Source organism: Cnephaeus nilssonii (genome assembly GCF_951640355.1).
Source record: "Cnephaeus nilssonii genome assembly, chromosome: 12".
Taxonomy (NCBI): Eukaryota; Metazoa; Chordata; class Mammalia; order Chiroptera; family Vespertilionidae; genus Cnephaeus; species Cnephaeus nilssonii.
In genome coordinates this window covers 63,817,231-63,840,582 of record NC_137083.1, presented here as the reverse complement: position 1 = coordinate 63,840,582, position 23,352 = coordinate 63,817,231, and the positions used below count along the sequence as shown (strand labels likewise).

At 42.9% G+C, this 23,352-nt stretch overlaps 1 protein-coding gene across 2 annotated transcripts in view; it reads right to left on the bottom strand.

The window, feature by feature from the left end:
- GRM8 (glutamate metabotropic receptor 8) overlaps positions 1–23,352 on the bottom strand; it is a gene marked incomplete at both ends in the record, with an annotated part of 726,752 nt that overhangs the window by 571,236 nt on the left and 132,164 nt on the right. For both annotated transcript variants that reach the window (XM_079786101.1, XM_079786102.1), the window contains one exon: positions 14,638–14,854. In XM_079786101.1, coding sequence (XP_079642227.1) covers positions 14,638–14,854 — 217 coding nt within the window. The remainder of the gene's footprint in view (positions 1–14,637; positions 14,855–23,352) is intronic.

Genomic DNA, 23,352 nt, shown 5'->3' with positions numbered 1-23,352 from the left:
AGGAACTCCTAGAATTCAAGCAATAAAGATCTCTAAATGGTTTTGTTTAAAAAAAAGTAACAGCAAACTGGGGGATACTTACTTTTTTAGCTCTTTTTCACTGAAGCACCAGATGGAGTGAATTTTGCCAGGAAATAACTCATTTAATTTGCCACCTCTGAATCTCCTTTTAGGGGAGTCACATAGTCATTTCGGACACAGCCATCCCAATCTCAGGGTTCCAGGACATACCCTGCTATTGGCCAATGTATCTTAAAGGAGTTTTGTTTCTATGGCTTATATCCCATAGCATAAAGTCACTTCATTCCCTCAGGCCTGGGACTTTGATTCTACTTGTGCCTACACCAGATTACACACCTCTGTGCCTTGTGTGAAGTTGACATCACACACCACTTTGGTCCAAACTACACCCACACCTTCCCTGAAATAAATTTCTAAACCATCTTTCCAGTATAATCCAGTTTCTGCACATGATCTCCTTAAAGTCTCAATCGTACCATGTCACTCTCCAAATCAAACCCCTTCATGGTTTTCCATTGCTTGAGAATAAAATCCATGCTTCCTGCCATGGTCCAGGAAACTAGTCAATCCCTGCTCCTCATCTCATATGCTGCCACCCTCTCCCTGGCTGGCTTCTAGCCACACTGGCTTCCCAGCTGTCTCCCAAATAAACCATAATCATGTATTTGTTTCTGTCTTAATATCTAATGACTTATACTTGTTAACTTAAATTTATAATTATTAGTTTGCTGGTTTGTTTTCTTTTCAAATCAATCTCCTCACTAGAATCTAAGCCCCTTGAAGCCAGAGACCAGATCTTGGAGTTCCCAGCACCTAACACAGTTCTTGGAACGTTGTATGGGCTCTAATCATTTGTCAAATGAGTCATGAATAAACAATCTGCCCAGAGCCTGAAGTCTACATATCAGAAGTCATACACCTTTAAGACATCTTGCAGTCATGAATGACATCACACACTTCTATACCAGGAACACTCGAAACCAGCTGAAAGAGGAATAATACATTCAGTATATTCACCTATTTTCTGATTTTGCTTCCACCCTATTTGTCAGACCTACCAGAGCTCTGAGCCTTAACTCACCTCTGTCCCACCAGAAATGCAGATCCACTGTCTGGTTATGGTTCTCAGAATCAAGTTCAGCAATCTGGGCATCAAACTTGGTGTCATCTACTTACACTACTGCTTCTGTTTCCAACTTAAACCTGGCCCTGAACTCTGACTTCCTGGTTCCCCCTCTTTCCCATGTAACTTCCTGCTGCAGACCCAGCCATGCTCCCAGGCCCCATGTCTCCCAAGCACCAGCGGGTAGTCTGTGATGCTGAATCTCTATCCTGGGCTGGGTCCACCGCCTTCCACGGAACAGTTTCATGTGGATTGCTAGCCTGTCCATCTACCTACCTCCTCCTCCAAACTACCTGATGTCCTATCACCAGGATATATTCACCTGCCATGTGGCTATATATTCACTCATTCAACAAGCATTTTTAGAGCACTTTCTAGACCTTACAACTATAATACTATACAAAGGTTCAATTGGTTCTGGTACCATTCCAATGTGTGTATGTGGGGGGTGGTCTCCACAACAGGAGATTCTTGGGGCACGAGCAGGTATCCTACAATTCAGCTAATTCTGACACTAACTACCCAGAGCTAACATCAGATTCCACAGGTTGAGGACTCAGTCCTACAAGACTGCATGCCTACCCAACACTTCAGAAGCCAATCGCAAGCCCCGATTATCCCCTGTGCTGCTGATTGGCCGGTTATAGGTTGAGGGTTCCAATGGTCCTCTCCTTGGATGCAGATACCAGTAGCAAGGCCAGATTGTTATCTGTACTTCTGACCAACTAACTATAGATCAGAGGTTCCCACAATCAATTTGGGTTCAGCTTGCAGAACTCAGAAAAACAATATACTTACTAGATTACTGGTTTATTATACAAGGCTATAACTCAGGAACAGCCAGATGGAAGAGATGTATAGGGCAAGGTATGTGCCTTGCAATAGAGAGAATACTGCCACATATGCCCTCTCCATGTATGTCATTCTCCCCAAACCTCCATGTGTTCACCAACCCAGAAGCTTTCTGAGCCGCCCCCCCCCCTTTTTTTTTATGGAGGCTTCATTACATAGGCTTGATTGATTAACTCAGTGGTCGGCAAACTCATTAGTCAACAGAGCCAAATATCAACAGTACAATGATTGAAATTTCTTTTGAGAGCCGAAAACCGACTTCTGCGCATGGGCCACGAACTTTCAATCGCACTGTACGTGCGCGCCCGCACGTGGTATTTTGTGGAAGAGCCACACTCATGATCACGTGTTCAGAGTTGTCCTCATCTCACCTTCCACGTTGTCTTGACAAAACTTTAGCCAGGCTTCTCTCTTTCCTAGATGCCTCTGAATACTGTGTGCCCCCAAATCTGAGCAACACTGAAAAATGGACTGTGTCCCTTTGGGAATCCGCTGACCACAGCAGGACACCTTCATGTCAGACCCCACTGGTCCTTTCCCCTTTGGCTACCCAAACTTCCCTTTAAAAGTTTCTTTTAAGCTTTGTTTACTCCTCCCAAACATATAAAAGAAAGCATTTTTCTCTTTGGTTGTGCAATGCTTGCGATGTCCGAGTTGGCAGTATTCTCTCTATTGCAATAGTCTTTCTTCTGAGTAGTCTGGATTTGTTCTTATGTGAAAGAACACACAGAAGAGAAAACTAACTTAGGTTTCTCTGGGAGGAGAAGGGGGTGGAGCTGAGAGAAGGCTTCCTGGAAATAATCTCAGAACAAAGGAAATGTTAACCAGACCAACATGGGGGATGGGCAGGAATTCTAGGATGAAAGATGAGTGAGTCTCTTGCCACATGGCAGTAAATTCCGGTTATCACCACTATCATAATCTCTGATCCATGCTCTGCATCACTAAATGAAGCTCCTCATCCCACCTGCAAAGGGTGTTCCCAAACACCTGCACCTGGTGAGCTTCCTCAGTCCAGGGTGTCCCAAAAAATGTATACGCACACTTTGAATAATTATAAAACAGTATTTATTAAAATACATTTCATTTTCAAAATTGAGCTTTCAGCTATTAAAGTGTTTATCCATTTTTGGGGGACACCCTGTACTTTTTCCTTCAAGTATGTGACCCTTCCCCAGCACCCTATGGGTACCTCATAGAACTCTGGCATCTTCACATCACCACCGGGGTCAAGTTGTGGATGGCACAGATCTAGGCCCTCTCTTACCACATTTGTGGACTCCTGTCCAAGGCATCTCACAATGTGGGTTTAGGTTGAATTCTCATAGCCTTGAGATAGCAGACTAAATGGACACGAGAAATGTAAAGAAAGGAGAGTAACTGGAAATCCTACAGGGGCAGGAATCAGGTCTGACTCAGTCAGCTCCTTATCCCTAACCTCCTAGAATGGAGCCCCAACACACAGTAGGTGTTCAAATTTTTGTTGAATGAAATGTCACATCAACTTCCACAAATAGTTCCATCTAACAGGATTCCTTCTGGCAATAACATCAAGCGTCCTTTGGAAGGGGAACACAGTGCTTGCCCTCCATGACATCAAACACACAAGGCTAGCAATGTTCTCAGTGCATCCCTCTTTCCCTTAATAGCCTTTTATGTGCATGCCAGCCATGATACAGATGCAAATGTGGCCCCAGGGTCCCATGGCCCTGAGTACCACTGCCTGTGAAGTGTATCTGAGCTGCTGCAAGAGGCATTATTTTTTTTTTCACTCCTACAACTGCCAGAAGATATGTTTAAATCATTACTTAAAATTTCTTTCCTGAGCACACCTCCTCCCAGAGCTGTTAACAAGAAACAAAATGTGCTGACTTGAGTTGCACTTTCTCTCCTTTCCCCTGCCTTCCCTGTGGGGCCCCCAATGAATCATGAAATGGCTCTAGTCAGGTAACATCGAAAGAAGCCCAGTATCTGTCAAACATGCAGATGTTGGAGAACAAAGACTGTGCAGCCAGTTTTGTTGCGGGACATAACCCTGGAAATAATTGTACCTCTTTCAATAAACTATTCATCTGAGAACCTTCTTCTTTTTTCTTTATTTTTTATACATTTGTGGTGTGTGTGTGTGTGTGTGTGTGTGTGTATGTGTACGTGTGTTTTAATATATTTTTATTGATTTCAGAGAGGAAGGAAGAGGGAGAGAGAGATAGAAACATCCATGATGAGAGAGAATCATGGATCGGCTGCCTCCTGCAAGTCCCCCACTGGGGATCGAACCCACAACCTGGGCATGTGCCCTTGACCGGAATCGAACCTGGGACCTTTCAGTTCGCAGGCCAGTGCTCTATCCACTGAGCCAAACCGGCTAGAGTATCTGATAGCCTTCTAATTATACTCTTTTGAGCCCAAAATTTTCAAGAAAACTATAATTATGGTTTTAGTTGATTAATTTATGAAGGAAACCAGGAAAACACACGAATTCTCAGGCCGACTCTTTGAGGAGCCACAGAAATGACATAAGTGGATTCTGATGTTGCTTCATTTCTGCAGAAGGTGTTTGTACATTATGTTCTCTGTCAACACAGTAAAGTACAGATTGCACCGAAAAGCTCGCATCTAGTTCTGGGGTTTCCAAACAGAATGGCTTAAGGAGGAAACGACTTTGCAAAGGGAAATGAAAGAGGGCACTTCCTTGGGGCTGGCACAGCAGGAGCAGCACACACTTGTCATGACTCAGGTGTTCAGTGGTGAGGCGTGCCCGAAGCAGCTGGCGAGGACAAAGGGACACAGGGCTGGCTAACCCAGTTACAGAAACTGGTCCCATCTATGGCCATACCACCCTGAACGCGCCCGATCTCGTCAGAAACTGGTCCCACAGACAAACCGGGCAATCAAGACCTGAAATCTATCTCCAGGACCAAGACAAATGTGGGTTTTGTTTAGACAGAACTCCATAAATCCGGGCTCAATCAACAGTTATGGTTGGGTGTTATAGGCTGAATTCTGTCCTCTAAATTTCATATGCTGAGGTCCTAACTCCCAATAATTCAGAATGGTTCCTTATTTTCTTTTATTTTTTAAATATATTTTTATTGTTGATTTTAGAGAGGAAGGGAGAGGGAGAGAGAGAGAGAAACATCAATGATGAGAGAGAATCATTGATTGGCTGCCTCCTGCACGCCCCTCACTGGGGATCGAGCCTGCAACTAGGCATGTGCCTTGACTGGAAATCGAACCATGACCGTTCATAGATCGACACTCAACCACTAAGCCACGCCAGCCGGGCAGAATGGTACCTTATTTCCATTGCAGATGCAATCAATTGAGGGTTATTACAGATGTGATTAATTAAGATGAGGTCATACTCATCTTAAATGAGATGTTGGGTTAGAGTGGGCCCTAAAGAAAAGGAGAAATTTGGATATAGACACACACACACACACACACACACACACACACACACACACGACAGCGACAATGCCATGTGAGGCTAAAGGTGGAAATCAGCAGGTGTCCACATGCCAGGGAACACCAAAGACTGTCAGCAAACCACTGGGAGCTAGGGCGGAGGCGTGGGCCAGATTCCCCTTCATGCCCTCAGAAGGCACCAACCCTGCCGACATCTTAAAATTGGACTTCTAGCCTCCAGAATCATGATGCAACCAATTTATACTGTTTAAGCACCCCGTTTGTTGTACTTTGTTATGGCAGTCCTCGGAAACTTATACATTTGGCAATGAGAGTTAGGTAACAGGAAAGAAAATAGCTCAGAACAGGGACCACACTGTTTATATGACAGATCCTACCTTTACTAAGAATTTGCATGGGAATCCCTGAGAGAGAAACTCAAAGCATCACCTGAGACTGAACTCCCTTATTCGAGGGATATAACACTAAAAGGACATGAGAAATGTAAAGACAACAAAGACAGGGCTGGACCCCAGCACACACTAGGGGCCCCATACATAGGCTGGGCTCTGCTCAGTGGCTTCACGCCGAGTCAGCCCTCAGTGGCTGGGTGATGGTACCGGCAGAGGACAGACACCTGCCCACTCAAGTGGAGGGCTTGACTGGGACGAGGCAGTATGTCATGGCCCAAACCAGAGGACCAGAGTGCAAGTCAAAGGTGGGACAACACTGTAAGTGTGTAGTAACCTGGGAAGAGGCTCAAGGATCACCCCGGGACCCCCAGAGACAGGGTCCATCATGGCAAAAACCAGAGCTCAGAAACGTGTGGGCGGAGGTTGGGGTCAAAGTATTGGCTCTGACTCAGAAACTGAACAAACCCGAAACTGCTTCCAAGGGCAAGGGTGATGCTGGGTGGGAGTGATCAGGGAGAATGGGAGTCAACACTATAGGGGGTCATACACGGTCTATAAGTGGACACAACTGAGTAGTCATCAGTAGACTTGAGAAAAAAGAACTGTCAAAAACTATACATATTACACATATTAAACGTTTCGCAAATATACACAACACTACAAAGTTGACCTCATAGCCTATATTCAATTTTTGGTGCTGCCTCTTTTCTCCAAAATCAACGTTTCTGTTGAAGTTACCGAAATTAATTGCTTTCAGGTCACATGGTAAACTCCATTTGAGCTTGAAGTCCACCTGCCACCTTCCACTGCCTTATGCCAGGTCTTTTTGTTACATGACCTGCAGAATGTCCTGTCTCAGGCATGGTGTTCTTGGGCAATGCCTCTCAATGATGCCTTCATTAAGGCAAGGGCCATGGGTAATTATTTGTTTGCATCTCTGCATCCTCTGATACACAGTGAAGAGCTAGTATCCTGAAAACCTAGCCCAGTGTGACCTGAGGCATGGTAGTGCACAGTAAATGCTGGCTGAATTGGTGAATATTTAGAAGGTTCAAAAAGGAAGAGGAGCAAGCAGATTTGGTGAGCCAACATTGACTAGTATTTCATTAATCCATGCACTCAATTAGGTGCCAACACTATTCCATGTAGCATATTAGTCATGCTAAGAAAAAAATAGCATAGGATTTGTTACTGCTAGGAGGTGCAAAGCAAGTTTCAGGAATGGAGATGTTGTCTGTCTTTAATTAAGCACTTATTTAGGCCTCACTCTGCCTTCTTATTTGCTCTCTGAGCAAACTGGATACAGGCTCAGGGCAATAAGACCACTCCTTAGCCGCCATTGGTGAAGATGGGCTCCTTCCACAGTCCTATGAGTCAGAAGTTGTTGAGCACTCACCATGAGCCATCTTTGTAATGATGCTTTCATTCAATTTGTATGCAGTCCTTATCCCCATTCTACAGATAAGGACATCGGGGCAGAAGATTAAGTACTTCACCTGAGGTCTCATAGCTAGGATATGACATATCTAGAACTCAAACTCAGCGGTACGATGCTCTTAACCATTCCACAGCATTCTCTGGCCTGAGGGGTTAGGGGTGGGATGACCCTACAGGTTACAGGCTGTGGTGTTTGCCAGTAACTTTTTAAATGAATTCTAAGTGTTTTAACAGTATGGATATCCCTTGAGTTCCCATATAGGTTGCACATTAGCAAAGAAAACGCACAAGCCATTGTTGAAAACCTCTTTGACCTTCAGTTCCCAGAGCCAGAGCAAGCCTGACCTCCAGGCTCACGATACCAGCACAACCAGGAATCTGGGGACAATGGCCATTCAACAGACGTTCATGAGGGCACTCTGCTGCATACTGGGGGTCCTTCCACTGAGAAAAAACAAATTCTGGGGGAAGACATCTACAGAGAAATTGGCACTGCAATCACAGTGACAGGTGGTGCCACAGCCCGGGGACTTACAGGAGCACGTCGCTAAGGAAAAGGCAAGATAGCCCACACTTGTCCTGCTCTCAACCCTTTCAAGTGGCACTGAATGATCAGACCCGAGCAAGGACAGCTGTCAGGTGACACGATGAGTAATTCTGGCAACCAGGGATGACAAGAATAAATCAAGCTAGGAGACCTACCACTAGGTGGTTGTGGAGAACTTAGTAAGGAGAACAGAGAGGTGGTTGAGCCACTCACAATCCTCCTCTCTGACCTTTCAGACAGAATATGACTAAAAGTGAAGGTAGTTAACAAATCAAGCGAAGCCCTCTGGCTATTTATCCCACGCAGCAGGCAGTACTTCTATGACCCGCATAATAACATACAGCTTTGCCACACACCGAGGGCGGAAAAAATCCATATTCACACTAGCACTACCTGATATCACATAGCACATTCTAGTTTATGAAGAGCATTTACAAGTATTCTACCGGTTGATGATCACTGAGCAGAGGCCTCCCATTTAACAGACAAGGAAATTAATCCTCAAAGTCTCCTGCTTGAAGAAGAGGGATTTAAAGAAGTTCTTGACTCCAAGGTAGGTTCCACTGCATCAAACTGTCATTGTTTACTAAACACTTAATGACAGCATTAGAATCATAGGTTTGAAAGTATTTATTGAATGCTGTTTGCTGTTTTACATGAACAGCAGCTGCTGCTCCTTAGGAGTTCCGAAGTCCTAAATATTAAGAAAGGTGAGGGTGAAGAACAGCTTTGAAATGACGCTCTATTTGATCAGGTTCTGCAGTAATTGTTAAAATCATATACACTTTCTTTGGGTCCCTATGAAGCTTCTTCTGCATGACCATGGCACCTGCAGTTCCAATTTGCAACTTCCTCAGCCCTCCTTTGAAGTTCTTCTTGCCAATTACCTGGTGTTAATATTAATTAAATATAATTTGCAACTTGAAATGTGGTGCTATCAATGGAACTCAGCTGTAGAAATATAAAGTAAAATTTTCAATCAAATTAAAATGTTTCCTTTCATCCACAGTATTTTACAACATTAATACTTCTGTCAAATTGATTTTTGCCTGCTGGAAGTCATTTTTCCAAAGCATTGCACATCTGAAGGAAAAGGCTATTCTTTATGTATTCCTTTCTCTGTGTCATTGAAAATACTTTGTTTTAATCCTGAAATGAATCCATTTCAGTTCATAGAAACTCAGTTCTTGTTTATAACCCAAGAGGGGGGAAAAATGCTTTCTTTTAATACGGTACTGAGATAGTTTAAAAATAGGATCAGTGGGCACTTTTCAATTGCATAACAGGAATGAATTTTCCTCACGTTATTGTTTGACCCTCACCAAAAATAATTCACTATTAAACATTTTGTCAAGTGTAATTTTATATACAAAAAAATGAATTAAGTGAATTGGTCTATAGCATTAACATTTCAAACAGACTATGCCAATTCCATGACCTCTGTGGTCCCTTCCAAATCTGAGATTTTAAGATTCTGAACATGTGTCAGACAATAGTCAGAAGCTTCCAGCCTTTGCAAATTAGGGAGAAAAAGTCACATATTGCTGAAGATTTGACAGAATCAGGTCTACTCTGCCCCCCATAATGTGTGATGACGACTTACAGGCCTGTCATCTTCAATAAATCTTTCATAAATGTGATGACTGATTAAAGGAGGTGTTGCCACACTGTGCAAATCTACACTGAAAAAATATATAATGCTTTCACAAATTCCTTTTATCTTCAAAGATCAAGCTTTAGCTTCCTTGCCCCTTATAATGACAGTGGTAGTATTAACATTTATTATCCTGTCTTCTTTTAAAAAATAATACAATAAGGGAAGATAAGGAAGTGAAATAACCTGTCTAAAGACTCAAGGAAGTCATTGTCTAAGCCACAAGCCCCAGAGCTTATGATGGAAAAACATGAGCCTATATTATCAACCTCCTTATGACAATACCAATGAAAACATCACTCCAAATAATTAAAATAAGACATAAATATTGGACTATGGTCCTATCAACTGAGGGTGTATAAGATGGGTGATAGCTAAGTCTTAACAACCCTCAGCAACTAAGCTATATCCTTCCCTCAAGCCAAAAGAAACCAAAGTGGCACATAAATATATATTAGGCCAGAAAGAACTCTGGATGTCCATAATTTTGCAAGTGTCATCAACAAGCACAGCATCTTGGAATTACACAAGACAGGGGGTTGGAAAAGCCAGTGCACCTCTATACAGGAAGTGCCCACTGCAGTCCTATGGGAAGCTCTTGACTACCTAGGATCCTGGGAAAGTCAGACAAGAGGATCCCATCACTTTCACCAGCCTGGAACCCTGAATTATCTATTAGATAACCCAATCTACCCAAGTAGTCAGGATTGGGTGAGTAGAATTCTGTAACACTCCAAAGGAACTTCAGAACTGGTTATATTACAGGCTTCTCCATTAGCAAAATTCGGTCTCATCTTTATTGCTAACCTGTTGTCCTTCTGGTCTAACTCCCACCCCTGTCACTGGAAATTATCTCCCTAAGTACACCCTTCTTCACTATTACCCCCTGTTAATGGGTATTAACGTATGTCTCCCAACAAGATATGCTGATATCTTAACCCCAGTACCTCAGCATGTGACCTTATATGGAAAGAGGTTCACCACAGATGTAATTAGTTAAAATGAGGTCATGCTAGAGTAGGATGGGTCATTAATCCAACATGACTGGCTTCCTTACAAGAAGAGAATACACAAGAAGGGAGAAGGGAGAAATGTGATGACAAAGGCAGAGGTTGCAGTGATGTGTCTATAAGCCAATAAATACCAAGGATTAATAGCAAACACCAGAAGCTGTAAGAGTCAAGGAAGAATTCTCCCCCACAATTTTCAGAAGCAGCATGGCCCTGCTGACACTGTGACTTCAAATGTCCAGCCTCCAGCACTGAGACAATACATTTTTGTTGGGTTCTGGTATGTTGTTATGGCAGCACTAGGGAACTAATATACCCGCTCTCAAGGACACTACTTGATTCTCTGTACCACACATACAATCAGCTATTCCGCTCATAAAAGTTCCTGTTCTCTTATGAAAATCTGCTCGATATCCTTGAATTTTTCCTACAAGAACTACCATCTCCCATCAAGAGAATATTTTTCAAGGGGACTGAGGGCCCTCCCATGGCCATAAACTCATCAAGAAAAAAGAACACTTGCATTAGCTGGTGTGATTCAGTAGTTAGAGGGTCCAGGATTCGATTCTCGGACAAGGGCATATACCTCAGTCGAGGGTTTGATCCCCAGTCTCTGTCAGGGCTCATGTGGAAGGCAACCAATACATGTGACTCTCTTACATTGATGATTCTCTCACTCTCTCTCACCCTTTCTCACATCCTCCCTCCCTTACACTCTCTCAAAAAAAAAATCAATGGAAAAAATATCCTCAGGTGAGGATTTTTTAAAAAGAGAAGAGAACACTCGGCCACCCTCTTAGCTTTCCATTGCTAAGTCTTGCCATTATTCCCATGCCTTTTTTTTTTTTTCATGTATACCAATTTTATTTTTTCCAGCTTTGTGGAGGTATAATTGACAACCAAATATTGCATAAATATAAGGTGTACAAAATGACATTTTGATATACATAAACATTGTGAAATTATTACCACAATCAAACTAGTTAACATATGCATTACCTCACATAGTTACTATTTTGTGTGTGCGTGCTGAGAATAGTTAAATCAACTCTCTTAATAATTAACTATAGTTACAATTCTGTACATTACATCTGCTACATAACTGAAAGTTTATATGCTTTGTCCAACATCTCCCCATTTCTCCTACTTATCAGACTGAGACTGATATTGCAGTGGTCTCTCAACTGGTCCCCTTATCTTCCACTTCTCATTTGCACAATCTTAAATACACATCCTGATAGATCCCTTGCTCCTCAGCATTTTCCTCCATCGTCTGGCACATAAAAGGTAAAATTACCACCCTATGGGGTAAAATACTCCACTAGGTGTCCATGTCAAGCCTTCTTATTTTGTCTCCCATACCTCACTACACAAACTATGCTTCACTCAAATTGTGCTATTAGATGATCTCAAATATATTTTGTTGCCTTCTCCAGTGAAAATCCTGCAGTAAAGGATGCATTGTGGGGAAATTATAACAGCTAGGGTACCAAGAAGCTATTGGTCTTTATTTGGTCAAATAGCTCCTGTCCCTGTCTCCCTCAGAAGGATCTTGACTCGAGAAGAACCATCACTGGAGTCTCTGTTCATGACCATCACTTACTCATAACTTCGTTCAAGATTCATGAAATACACGTGCCCAAGTCTCAGGTTGTGTCAAAATGAAAAATGTTCTAATCAAACCATACAAGCAATTTATCACTAAACAGATTTTCATTTCAGTATATTCCATGATTTGTCTAAATTAATCAGAGCTAAAACATAGGAAGCCACAATTTACATTGAAATTTCTTAGTAATGAATGTTGCTGAAGGAAGAAATTCAGAACAGAGTACAGGAACATTTATAAGAGTTGGGAAATACATAATTTTATTAATAGGCAGACACTCCAGAAAATAAATTTATTACTTGACTCCTAAGTCAAGATACTAAAATTTTTGAAAACACACTATTAACATGGTGACAAAGATGTCATGGATATTATAGTAAGAGAAGCAAATGTTACAGAACTAATGAATTTTCATTAGAGCCATCAGTTCACTTCAGAATGGGTTAAGTTGCTACCATTTGCCATCCCCATTAATATCATTGTCATGTAAAAGGTTTCATTTTCAGCTATTTCTGTTCTAGATAAAATCTTTGTCATTAAAATGAGGAATGATTTTGATATTTAATATATTCCGTGGCATACTCTAGTGTGATACTAATTTGGCCTTTTCAGCATTCTGCATATTAATTGACAATCCAGCCTTCCTCCATCCCTAGATAAGTGAGAACGGAAATAGAATGGACAGCCAATCAAGTCTCAGAATACTGAGAGGATCAACATAGAAGAAACACATTGCACTCATCAGGAGCGTACACAAGGCACTAAAATTGTTTCCTCCTATAATAATGGCTAAGATAGAAATGGGAATAATGAATGGCACCATCTGAATCCTTTTATGTGACAGTGTTACCAAAGTTAGCAAAGCTCCATAAAAACTGAAACTAGTATTGCTTTTTTTAGTCAAAAGAATAAAACTACAATCTCACTTAACTTTTAGAACAATGCATTCTATCAGATTCTCCAACAATTGGGAGATGATGTCCCATATTTAATTTTTCATAGTCATCTGTTTCATGCACACAAAATGTGTCCTGTAGTTGAAGAGTACATAGGATCGCCACAGAAGACTTGGAATTTCAATACACACTCTCTTAGTTTCCTTTCTCTTGTTGAATTATCATTGTGGTGAGAACTGATATCCGCTGCATAAATAATGCATTAATCCTAATTCCAGAAGCTATTATTTTCATTTTAGTGAGCATTTCCTCTAAAGACAAACTTGGCATTCTTATCCAAGAAAGTAATATAACTTGCCAGCATTTAAAGTGTTTTGAATCATTTTTATAGCAATAATGATATAATTTTAAATTCCAAAGAGCAAACATTATGGCATCGTGGACACTTAAAAACAGGTGTGAATAGTTGGTCGATTAAATCAAAGAATCCAATCTGTCCAGCAACACCAGGCCTTTTCGCCTTTTCTAGCTCTTATGCAGCAACACGGCACTGGAACAAATTATAAACATACCAAATAATGTGTAAAATGAATCTTCATGCCCTATTATATGCAAAACAGATCCCAGGCATCTGCAAATCTTTCAAGAGAAGACCTTATTCCAATAAATTATTCCAATAACCCTTTGTCCTTGCTAATTATGGATAAGTCCAAATCACTCCCATGATCTTTTCCTGAGTTGAAGACTCCAAGAAAGACAAGAAATTATCAACATAGTTTCTTCCTTCAAGTTCAAAATAGCCAATAGGCACTTTACTTTTTCCACAAAATATTACGCTTACAGGAAAAGATATGTAAATTTTATTCAGTGGTTCTTAAGAGTATTTGTTAAGTAACAGTAATATATCTCCTTTCATCAACAAAGTTGTGTTATTGACCAATCAGCAATAAGGTTTGTCCTCTAAGTGTGTTTTGTTTTGTTCTGCTTCTTTCCTACATAGTGGAATGGATTTACAACCTCATAAGTAAACATGCACCTGGTGAGACGCCTGTAGAGATTTGGATAAGCACCTTGAAAAAGCCCAGCATGGAGTTCATCAGCACCTTATTCTAACCCACATTTTTACAGTTTGCCCTTCATCCCTCTGTAAGCTTCAGTGCTTAAGGTAAGACTAAAAATGCAAGAAGTCAAATATGACAATCAGAATATCACTGAAGCATAGCCTTGGGGGCTCCTTCAGTATTGTTTTAAAATGATTACCAGTCTTAATCCCTCTAGAGTTTTATGTAAATTCCACTGCTTTTTTTTTTATTTAATGACTTGCTTATGTAAACTTCCATCTAGAACAATCAAAAAGTATGTCATTTATTCAAATTTACAGTGGCTCTTATGCGCCAGCAAACTCCCTTGTCAAAACAGACAACTTTTAAAAATGTCTGCCTGAGTCAGAAGCTCTATTTCCTGAATTAGCACCAAAGTGTCACCTTGATGGACCATGAACAACACAAACATTTATAATAAACCCAGCTTCCCCCTCAAGTGGACAGCCCAGGTCACGCATCTGTAGGAGCTCTAATTACTCCATACAGATCAGAAAGTGCTTGGAGGTGATAGGACTCCCACAACCTGTCACCTCCAAATACAATCACAGATAAATAAATGCTTACCAATCTCCCTCGAAATCTGAGTGAATGCCTCCACACCGCTCTCTCCATAGTTGCCCTCAGAAGCCAGTGTCGACACATAATTCCACCCCAGGGCCGTCACAATGTCCACCATGGCTTGTGCTTGGTAGGAGTCAGGCGGGACCACCCTAGAGAAGAAGTCATACCTGGTGTTGTCACTTAGCTCAGGGGCTGTGGATGCATAGCTGATTTGAGGTATCTGCAAAACAAATGACAGGTCATTTCAGCCCGTGAGGAATCATGCGGAATGATGGATTGTCACAGGAGACTGGACAGCCAAAACTATATCAGAAACCTAGATACAGCATCTTGAAGTTGAAATAAGGTTTTATGAGCAACAATGTAATTAGAAAGTCTTTTACATTGGTCTGTAGGCTCACTTTCTTTCAAAGTACACTAGAGGCCTGGTGCATGAAATTTATGATTGGGGGGGGGGGCGGTGTCCCTCAGCCCAGCCTGCACTCTCTCCAATCTGGGACATCCCCCTCACAATCCAAGACTGCTGGCTCCCAACAGCTCGCCTGCCTGCCTACCTGATTGCACCTAACCGCTTCTGCCTGCCAGCCTGATCACCCCCTAACCACTCCCCTGCCAGCCTGATCGACGCATAACTGCTCCCTAACTGCTCCCCTGCTGGCCTGATTGCCCCCTAACTGCCTCCTCTTCCAGCCTTGTCACCCCTAACTGCCCTCCCCTTCTGGCCTGGTCACCCCTAACTGTCCTCCCCTGCAGGCCTGGTTGCCCTCAACTGCCCTCCCTTGACAGCCTGGTCACCCCTAAATGCCCTCCCCTGCTGGCCCGATTGCCCCTAACTGCCTTCCCCTACCAGCCTGGTCACCCCTAACTGCCCTCCCCTGCTGGCCTTGTTGCCCCTAACTTTCCTCCTCTGCAGGCCTGGTTGCCCCCAACTGCCCTCCCCCCCTCTGCTGGCCCAATCACCCCTAACTTCCCTCCTTTGCCAGCCTGGTCACCCCCAACTGCCCTCCCCTGCAGGCCTGGTCACCCCTAACTGTCCTCCCTTGCAGGGCTGGTCCCCCTCAACTGCATTCCCCTGCAGGCTTTGTCCCTTCCAACTGCCCTCCCCTGCAGGCCTGGTTGCTCCTAACTGCCCTCTCCTACCAGCCCAGTCACCCCTAACTGCCCTCCCCTGCCAGTCTGATTGTCCCTAACTGCTCCCCCCTGCTGGCCTGGTCACCCCCAACTGCCCTCCCCTGCCAGCCTGGTCGCCCCTAACTGTCCTCCCCTGCAGGCCTGGTCACCCACAACTGCCCTCCCCTGCTGGCCATCTTGTGGTGGCCATCTTTGACCACATGGGGGTGGCCATCTTGTGTGTTGGAGTGATGGTCAATTTGCATATTACCTCTTTATTATATAGGATTTCTAAGCAGCAAGAAAGAATGTAGTTTTGCTTCAGATTCCATTGTTTCTGAAAGCAAGGCAAAATATTTGTGCTTGTTGTTGTTGCTGCTTTTTTGTTCTGTATGTGATAAGATCTGTGCAGAAATGAGGCAGCAGTGAAGGTATAGGCATGTTTCAGAAAAGGTCAACCTCTGACATTGTTTTAGCTTTAGGACAGAAAGGCTACACAATGACGAACAGAGACTTTAATATGAGATTTTTTTTTGTACACTTGATGTCATTTCAGTTTTAATATTATATTTTTGGTAAATTATTTTAAATAAATAGCTTTGCAAGTCTATTCACTGATTATTAATATTAAAAAGTTTGGGGAATAGCCAACTATGTATCTTCTAATAAGAACATTTTTCCAACTTCCCAAAAGAACATTACAAAACAGGAACCCATACAATAATTTCTTTGGGAAAACAGACTTCCTGTTATAAAAGGGGGTGAACTACTAGGAGATTTTCAAAACTAGAAATCTTAGGTCATTTCTCCTAACTATATTCAAACGGAGTAACAAATTAACTACATGCCACAAATCTCCCCCTAAAAAACTTTTAAAATGCAACATTCATTCATATATCCAAGTGAGGACTCTCAATCTAACAGAGGAAAACATGTTGCTAAAGAAGTACAAGGAAGCACATGAAGTCCGGATGGGGTACAGAAGATGCAGGGAATCTGGCCAACAAGGCAGGACAGGGCATCACAGCCACGGGGACTGCATTCCAAATGCACAGAGTGGGCAAAGGCACGGCTGCAGCTTTTCAGATGACAGGAATGTAGGGCACTAGGGGAGGATTGTCAGGAAATAAAACTGCAAAGCTAGAGAGAAGCTGGGTGATGAAGGGGAAAGGAAAGGTGTAGAACCTATATGTATCTGAAAGACAAGGAAAGGTGCAGGTGAGGACTCTCAGTTGTATGACTTTGGTAACTAGATCCCTGATATTTTTCTGTTTACCAAGATAGATTTTTTTTAAAAAAAGGAGATTTGTCAGACAAAAACTAATAAGTTTAACTTTTGATTTGCCTCTTGAGATTCTTGTGAGATGAATGAAAGCAACTAAATAGCGGGCAATAATATTGGGAGATCTGGAGTTTAAGAGTGTCTTTGAGACTGAAGGTGAAGAAAGGTGGGAACACAGTGAAGGAGGTAGTTAGGGCAATTTGGGAGGGTGAGCTGTGCAACTGTGTATCTTATCACTCCTCTGCCACCATGCTGAGGTGTGAAAGTTCAGAGGCCAAAATGACTACAAGGTGCCCTAACTCAGGGTGCTTAATTGAAGGTGCAAGTTTGGCTCATACATAAAACAATTAACTTTGCTCTCCACCAGATCCTGCAGCCAATGTCAGTGCCCTGATGTCAGAGAGCCTGCAGTTCCATCTTCCCATACAGGCCTACACACTCTGGGATCCAACCCTCATCCACCACCCCCTGGCCAATGATTCCCAATCCATATAAGGTTTTGATTCTCCTCTTCACATCTGTGTAAAGTTCTCAACATCTGGGTTCCTTTGATCTAGAGAGTCCTGTTCCATAAAGGTGGCAGGGAAGTGACACTGAACTTCTCAAAATTTAAAAAAAAAAAAAAAAAGCCTGAGTTACAAAGGAAGCAGAAGTAAAAGAATGTGCTTGGAGCTCTCCAGGGTGCTGCAGGGTCCATCCAGCAACCTGTATCTCTCTCTATTGACTATAGCAATGAGTTAGCCTATTTAACCCCCAATTCTTCCTGGTCCTAATATCCTAGTGGGACCAAGTGAACTTGCTTGTTAACACTGTGGGTTCACAAAAACGAGTCTGACCTGCCTCCTTTGCTTTTTCTGCCAGATACACTGGCCACCTCTCGGCGGGCTGTTCCCTTGATTAGTCTTTGTGTCTTTGCAATACATGACCACTCAGCAAGGACACACCTCCACATGTCTAACCACACACCAAATCTTGGACCTTTTTCACCTTTTTATGCTTGCTTCTAGAGGACCTTGGAAGTAGACAATAGATGACTCAGTGAGATCTACCCCTCACTAGGTAAAACTTTCCCAGAGATCAAGAGCATGTGCATTTCTGTGTTCCAATGAAACATATTCAGTAGCTTGACCTTCACTTTGGGAGAAATTCTGTGAAGATGAATGGTGTGTGTGTGTGTGTGTGTGTGTGTGTGTGTGTGCGCGCGCGCGCGCGCGTGTGTGTGCAGGGGAGCATTCTATAGCAAATGATATGGCATCTTTCCTTGCCATGCCTTCTCTGCCCTGCTTTTTTGCATGTCCTAGGAGGTGCTCTAGGACTGTAGCACCTGGGTCCCTTGCCTCAGGCTTTCGGTGGGTCCCACAGGAGTCAGAGCACTGATTTCCCCATCTCCTTCCCCACCAACCTGGTGTTTCTCTACCTGAACCCTCATCCACAGCTAAAGCTCTTGCCAGGTTCCAGGGACCACTCTCTACCCTGTCCCTTCAGGTCCTGCCACTGCTGGTAGTGCCTGAGAGCTTCCTCACCCTGTGTTGGTTCCTTTCACTGTGCCCACACCTTAAGAATCATTCTTTTGTTAACCCTCCTTGAATTACCTTTCACAGAGGATTATTCAGAGTCCAGTAGCTGAGGAGCTATTCAGAGTCCATCAGTAAAATGCCTTACACAACCCCCACCCTGCCTATAATAATGAGCCACCCCTTTCTAAAAAGGAGCACAATGTGTGAAAATTGAGTGTTTGAACCCAAAACTAATTATCTCAAATTACTACCTTCAGTCAGTCACTTTCAGGGCTGTTTAATTAGCAGTCAGCACCGTGTTTAGGATTAATTAAACAGGTGTAAAGGGGGTATAAAATAAAAGTGTAGATAGAAGATGGTTGTTTGAATAATTGGATAAAGGACTTTCCCCCAAAACTCTTAAAGAGTTTTCTCTTTGCCTATCATCTTGTGGAAAAGTGGTGTGAGAGTATGTGTCTGTGTTTCCACTGGCTCAACATTTGCTGTGTTGCCATCTACAATAATAGACATCAGGGTATGTTGATAGTATTTTTAGACAACTTTTCAAGTTGTCATGAAATCATTCCTCGTTTTTATTTTATTGTGGTTGACCACAGAGCATTGGCTCCTTATGCACTTTAGTCTCTGTGCCAGCATCCCCAATATTTCCACCAACCCTCGAATTAAAGCCCTACTGGCAACCCAAGTGGACATTTTTTATAAACCGAGAATGTTTCTTTTTCTTTTCCCTACATTAAATCCATCCTAATTAATCCCTTCACCCTGGAGCTTTCCTCTACCAGAAACAACAACACTAAATAAGGTGGTGGGTGGGGAATAGAAGTAGAGAGGGAAATGAGAGGGAAAAGAAAAGGAGGTGTTAGGGGAAGCATTCTGCATCAGTGCTCTCATCCTTTGCAAGAAGTAACATCCTACATAAAACTCTGTTAACTCCCACTTGCCCACTCAAAGGATAATATCTGAACTTCAGCCTGGCTCATGGAGTCCGGATATCAGACTCTGTCCCATCCTCATTCCAACCTCACGTCTTCCCTGCCATACCCTGAAAGTGCCCTGCCCCTGCTAGCCCCTCTGTTGCCTGGAGATCTTCTGCACAAAACAATGTCTACCTCCCTGGGAAGCTTTCACCAACTCTCTCAGGCACCCTGGCTCCCGTAGCCTCCATCATCTGACATCAGGAACCACAATGGCTGATGAGCCGCTCAGGAACAAAGTCTCTGTCAATTTCCTTGGTATCCCCAGCACCTGGCAGAGGAAAAGCTCAATGACTGTTTGGAGGCAATGAATTAATTAAAGTGTGGCAGGAATTTTAGTACAGCCTCTTTCCCACAACCTCCTACCCTGCATTCCACCAAAATACTGTATTCTGTGTCCCTCTCGATCCTTCTTTGCCATGCTGTGTGTCCTAGGAAGTGCTCTATGACTGTAGCGCCTGGGTCCCTGGCCTCTGGCTTTCGGTGAGTCCAGCCAGTGGGAGACGATGAGAGACAGGAGAGAAGGAGGAGAAGGAGTCAGAGCACTGATTTCCCCATCTCCTTCCCCACTAACCCAGTGTTTCTCTACCTGAATGCTCATTGGCAGCTAAACCTCTTGCCAGGTTCCAGGGACCACTCTCTACCCTGTCCCTTCAGGTCCTGCCACAGCTGCTAGTGCCTGAGAGCTTCCTCACCCTGTATTGGTTCCTTTCACTGTGCCCACACATTATAAATGGTTCTTTTGCTACCCTTCCTTAAATTACCCCTTGAGTGTGTCAGAGGCCTAATAATATACCCACTCCTACAGATTTCCTTAGATGGGACATCTGTTTCCATCCTTCCCTACCCTCAAACTTGCCCTAACCTCTTAGCCCTCCTGCATCCACTGTCCCACCCAGCCTGCTCTGCCACTGTCCTTACATGATTTTTTTTCCCTTTCTTTTCTCTTTCAGTGCATTAAGGCATCAACTTGCATTATTTGAAAACACCTGACATTTCACTCTTTTTTCTCTTTAAATGATATTTTTATTGATTTTTTTTTTAGAGAGAGTGGAAGGGAAAGCTAAAAACATCAGTGAGAGAGAGAAATATCAATTGGCTGCCTCCTGCACACTCCCAACCAGGGATGGAGTACACAACTCAGGCATGTGCCCTGTCTGAGAATTGGACAGCCTCTGGGTACACCGGGAGACACCCAACTGACTGAGCCACACTGGCCAGGGCTGCTTTTTTTTTTCCATTTTGTATCTTCCTTGTGCTGAGGTTTCATAATATGATGTGTGCTTAAAATAAAGCCGTATTTCCATAATCCAAATAAAGCATTTTTGAGGCAATTAATTGCCCAACTCAAGATACTCATCACCATACCCTCCTTAAAATTTTCCTTTAGCTTCCACTTTTCTGATTGTCTTAGTTATGAAAAACTCCTTCTCTTTCTCTTACTATATTTTCACTTCAGCCCACAGAAGAGGGGATTCCTCAACCTTCTTGGGGAGTTCCAAAATGCATATTTTCTACCTAGATCTCCACCTTTTACTTAGGGGAGGTCAGAACTCTATATTTATTGGGCAAGGGTGCTGACCACACACCCCAGGCTTCTTTTCTCTACAGGGTAAGACCAGGCAGGGCCTCTGTGTTAGGGAGGTATCCCACCCTCCTCTCCATATTCCACTGACAATCAGGTGTGTGAGAGGCCTGAAGCCCCGGTCACGAGTTGAATGAGTGGACTTCAAGTTTTCCATGCAGGCAGAGCGGGCCCCGAGGTTGAGTAGTGGTATGGGAGTAGGAAGCACCATTTTTACCTCAAGTCCACACTGAATTCTTTCCAATACAGTCTTGAACGGACAGCCGCATGTCTGGGGAGTTATTTGATGTTTGCTCAGCTGCTAGTAAAACAAATTCCTTGATCCACATTTAGCTAGTTATTCTGTGAATCTTGGACTTATAAACTCTGAGAAAGTCCAAAAGTCTGTCTTGGAGCTCAAGGAAGCATAAGTTCTATTTCAAACGAAAGAAACTCATTTATAGCCACTTGAGAATTTTGATAAATGTGTGTGTGTGTGTGTGTGTGTGTGTGTGTGTGTGTGTGTGTACAAATATAGGTTTCTACAAATATAAATGTATATATTTGCCAAGAAAATATATTTTAAATAGAAGTTATTGTTCTTTAGAGCTCTCTACTTCTAGATAGAACCTAGATTTTTACCTAGGGTTTGGCCACTCAGGAGAAGACTAAATTTCCCAGCCCTTCTTTGCAGCTATGGTCATTAACATGGTGGTGAGTGTAACTTCTGAAAAGTGTCCTTAAAGGGAAAGGACATGCCTTTCTGAAGACCCACCCTCTTTCCCACTGGCAAGAACAAGGATATAATGTCTAGAGTTCCATTAGCCACCTCGGGCCATGCCCTAGGGATGGCAGAGCAAAATGCCGCACTGCAGTTAAAGGCATTGTGATCTCTGAATTTCTACAACCACCTAATCGATCTTCCTGTTTCCAGTCTTGCCCCTCTCAGATCCATTCTACACCAGTAACCGAACTGATCTTAAAAAAGAAAAATCAGTTCATATCAAAATCTTGCTCAAAGCACTTCACTCTTTCTCCATTGCTCTTAAAGTGGAGAAATTTGCTCTTAAATAAAGCCCACCTCTTGCCACAGGACCCTTTGATTTGGCATTCGGCCACCTTTTCCCTCACTCACCTGATCCAGCCACCCTGGCTTCCTTCCAGTTCCCTGATCTGGCCACGCCCCTTTTCTTCTCCACACCTCATGCCTATTGTTGCATGTTTTTCCCAAATCCTTCCAGGCTTCTCATCCTTCATCCTCACCTCAAATGTCTACTCTTCAAACAGGTCTTCCCTGACTACCCCACCTAACATGGTCTCCCTACCCACATTAGTAACTCATCACCCTACTTATTTCCTTCATTACATGACAACCTGTGTTAATTTGTGTCTTATGTTTCCCCTACTAAAATGTAGATCCTACAGGGATCTTCTTTGTGTTGTTTACAAATGTAACATGGGCTTCTAGCACATAGTAGGGATTCAATAAATATTCATTGAAAAAAATTGGTCCATCCATCAATCAAGGACCCCTTTTATTATTTTCCTCCATGCATTGCAGTTTTGAAAGATTTTTCTACAAAACTATTTAAGCAAAAAGTCACTCATTTCTCATTTCTGCATTATTAAAAAAAGCTACTCATTTGCTAAAGCTTCTGATCAGCATGAGATATCTGTTGTTGCCAAGCTGAGGTGACAGAATTCCACTCCAAATCAAGTAAGGGCCATTTCAGTCACATCCATGCAGACACATGGTAGGGAAGCACACAGCTGCCATGGAGCTCTTTGAAATGCTAAACATGGCCAGGAAAACTTCATAAGGACCTTGCCAAACACTTTGACAGCTCATGGCCTTCAATCTGTCTCTAGAGAATAAAAATTACATTTCTAAACAAGGACCAAAGTTACAGATCCTTTCATCTTTATCTGTGCGATGGACATTCTAGACAGGGCCACAGGTTCTCTCTCCCTCACACAGGCCGTGTTTCTCTCTTTTGCTGCCAGAGTGTGACTGTACTTGACAGGGAGGATGAGATGGAGTGTAACTGAGATGTGAAGAGGCGGAAGGACTTAAGACACCATAAATACTCAATCAGTGTCCAAGAAGGTTCCGGTTCCACTCCAACTGCCTTTTTAAGGCTTCCTACTGTGTTGCATTAAAACATTGTGATACGCTTGAAACTTTTTGTGTTTGCTCTAAATGGCACCAATCTTGCATCCATTTCCCGCAGTTTATGGTTTGCCGAAGATCTTTAGGAAGTCAAGACACCC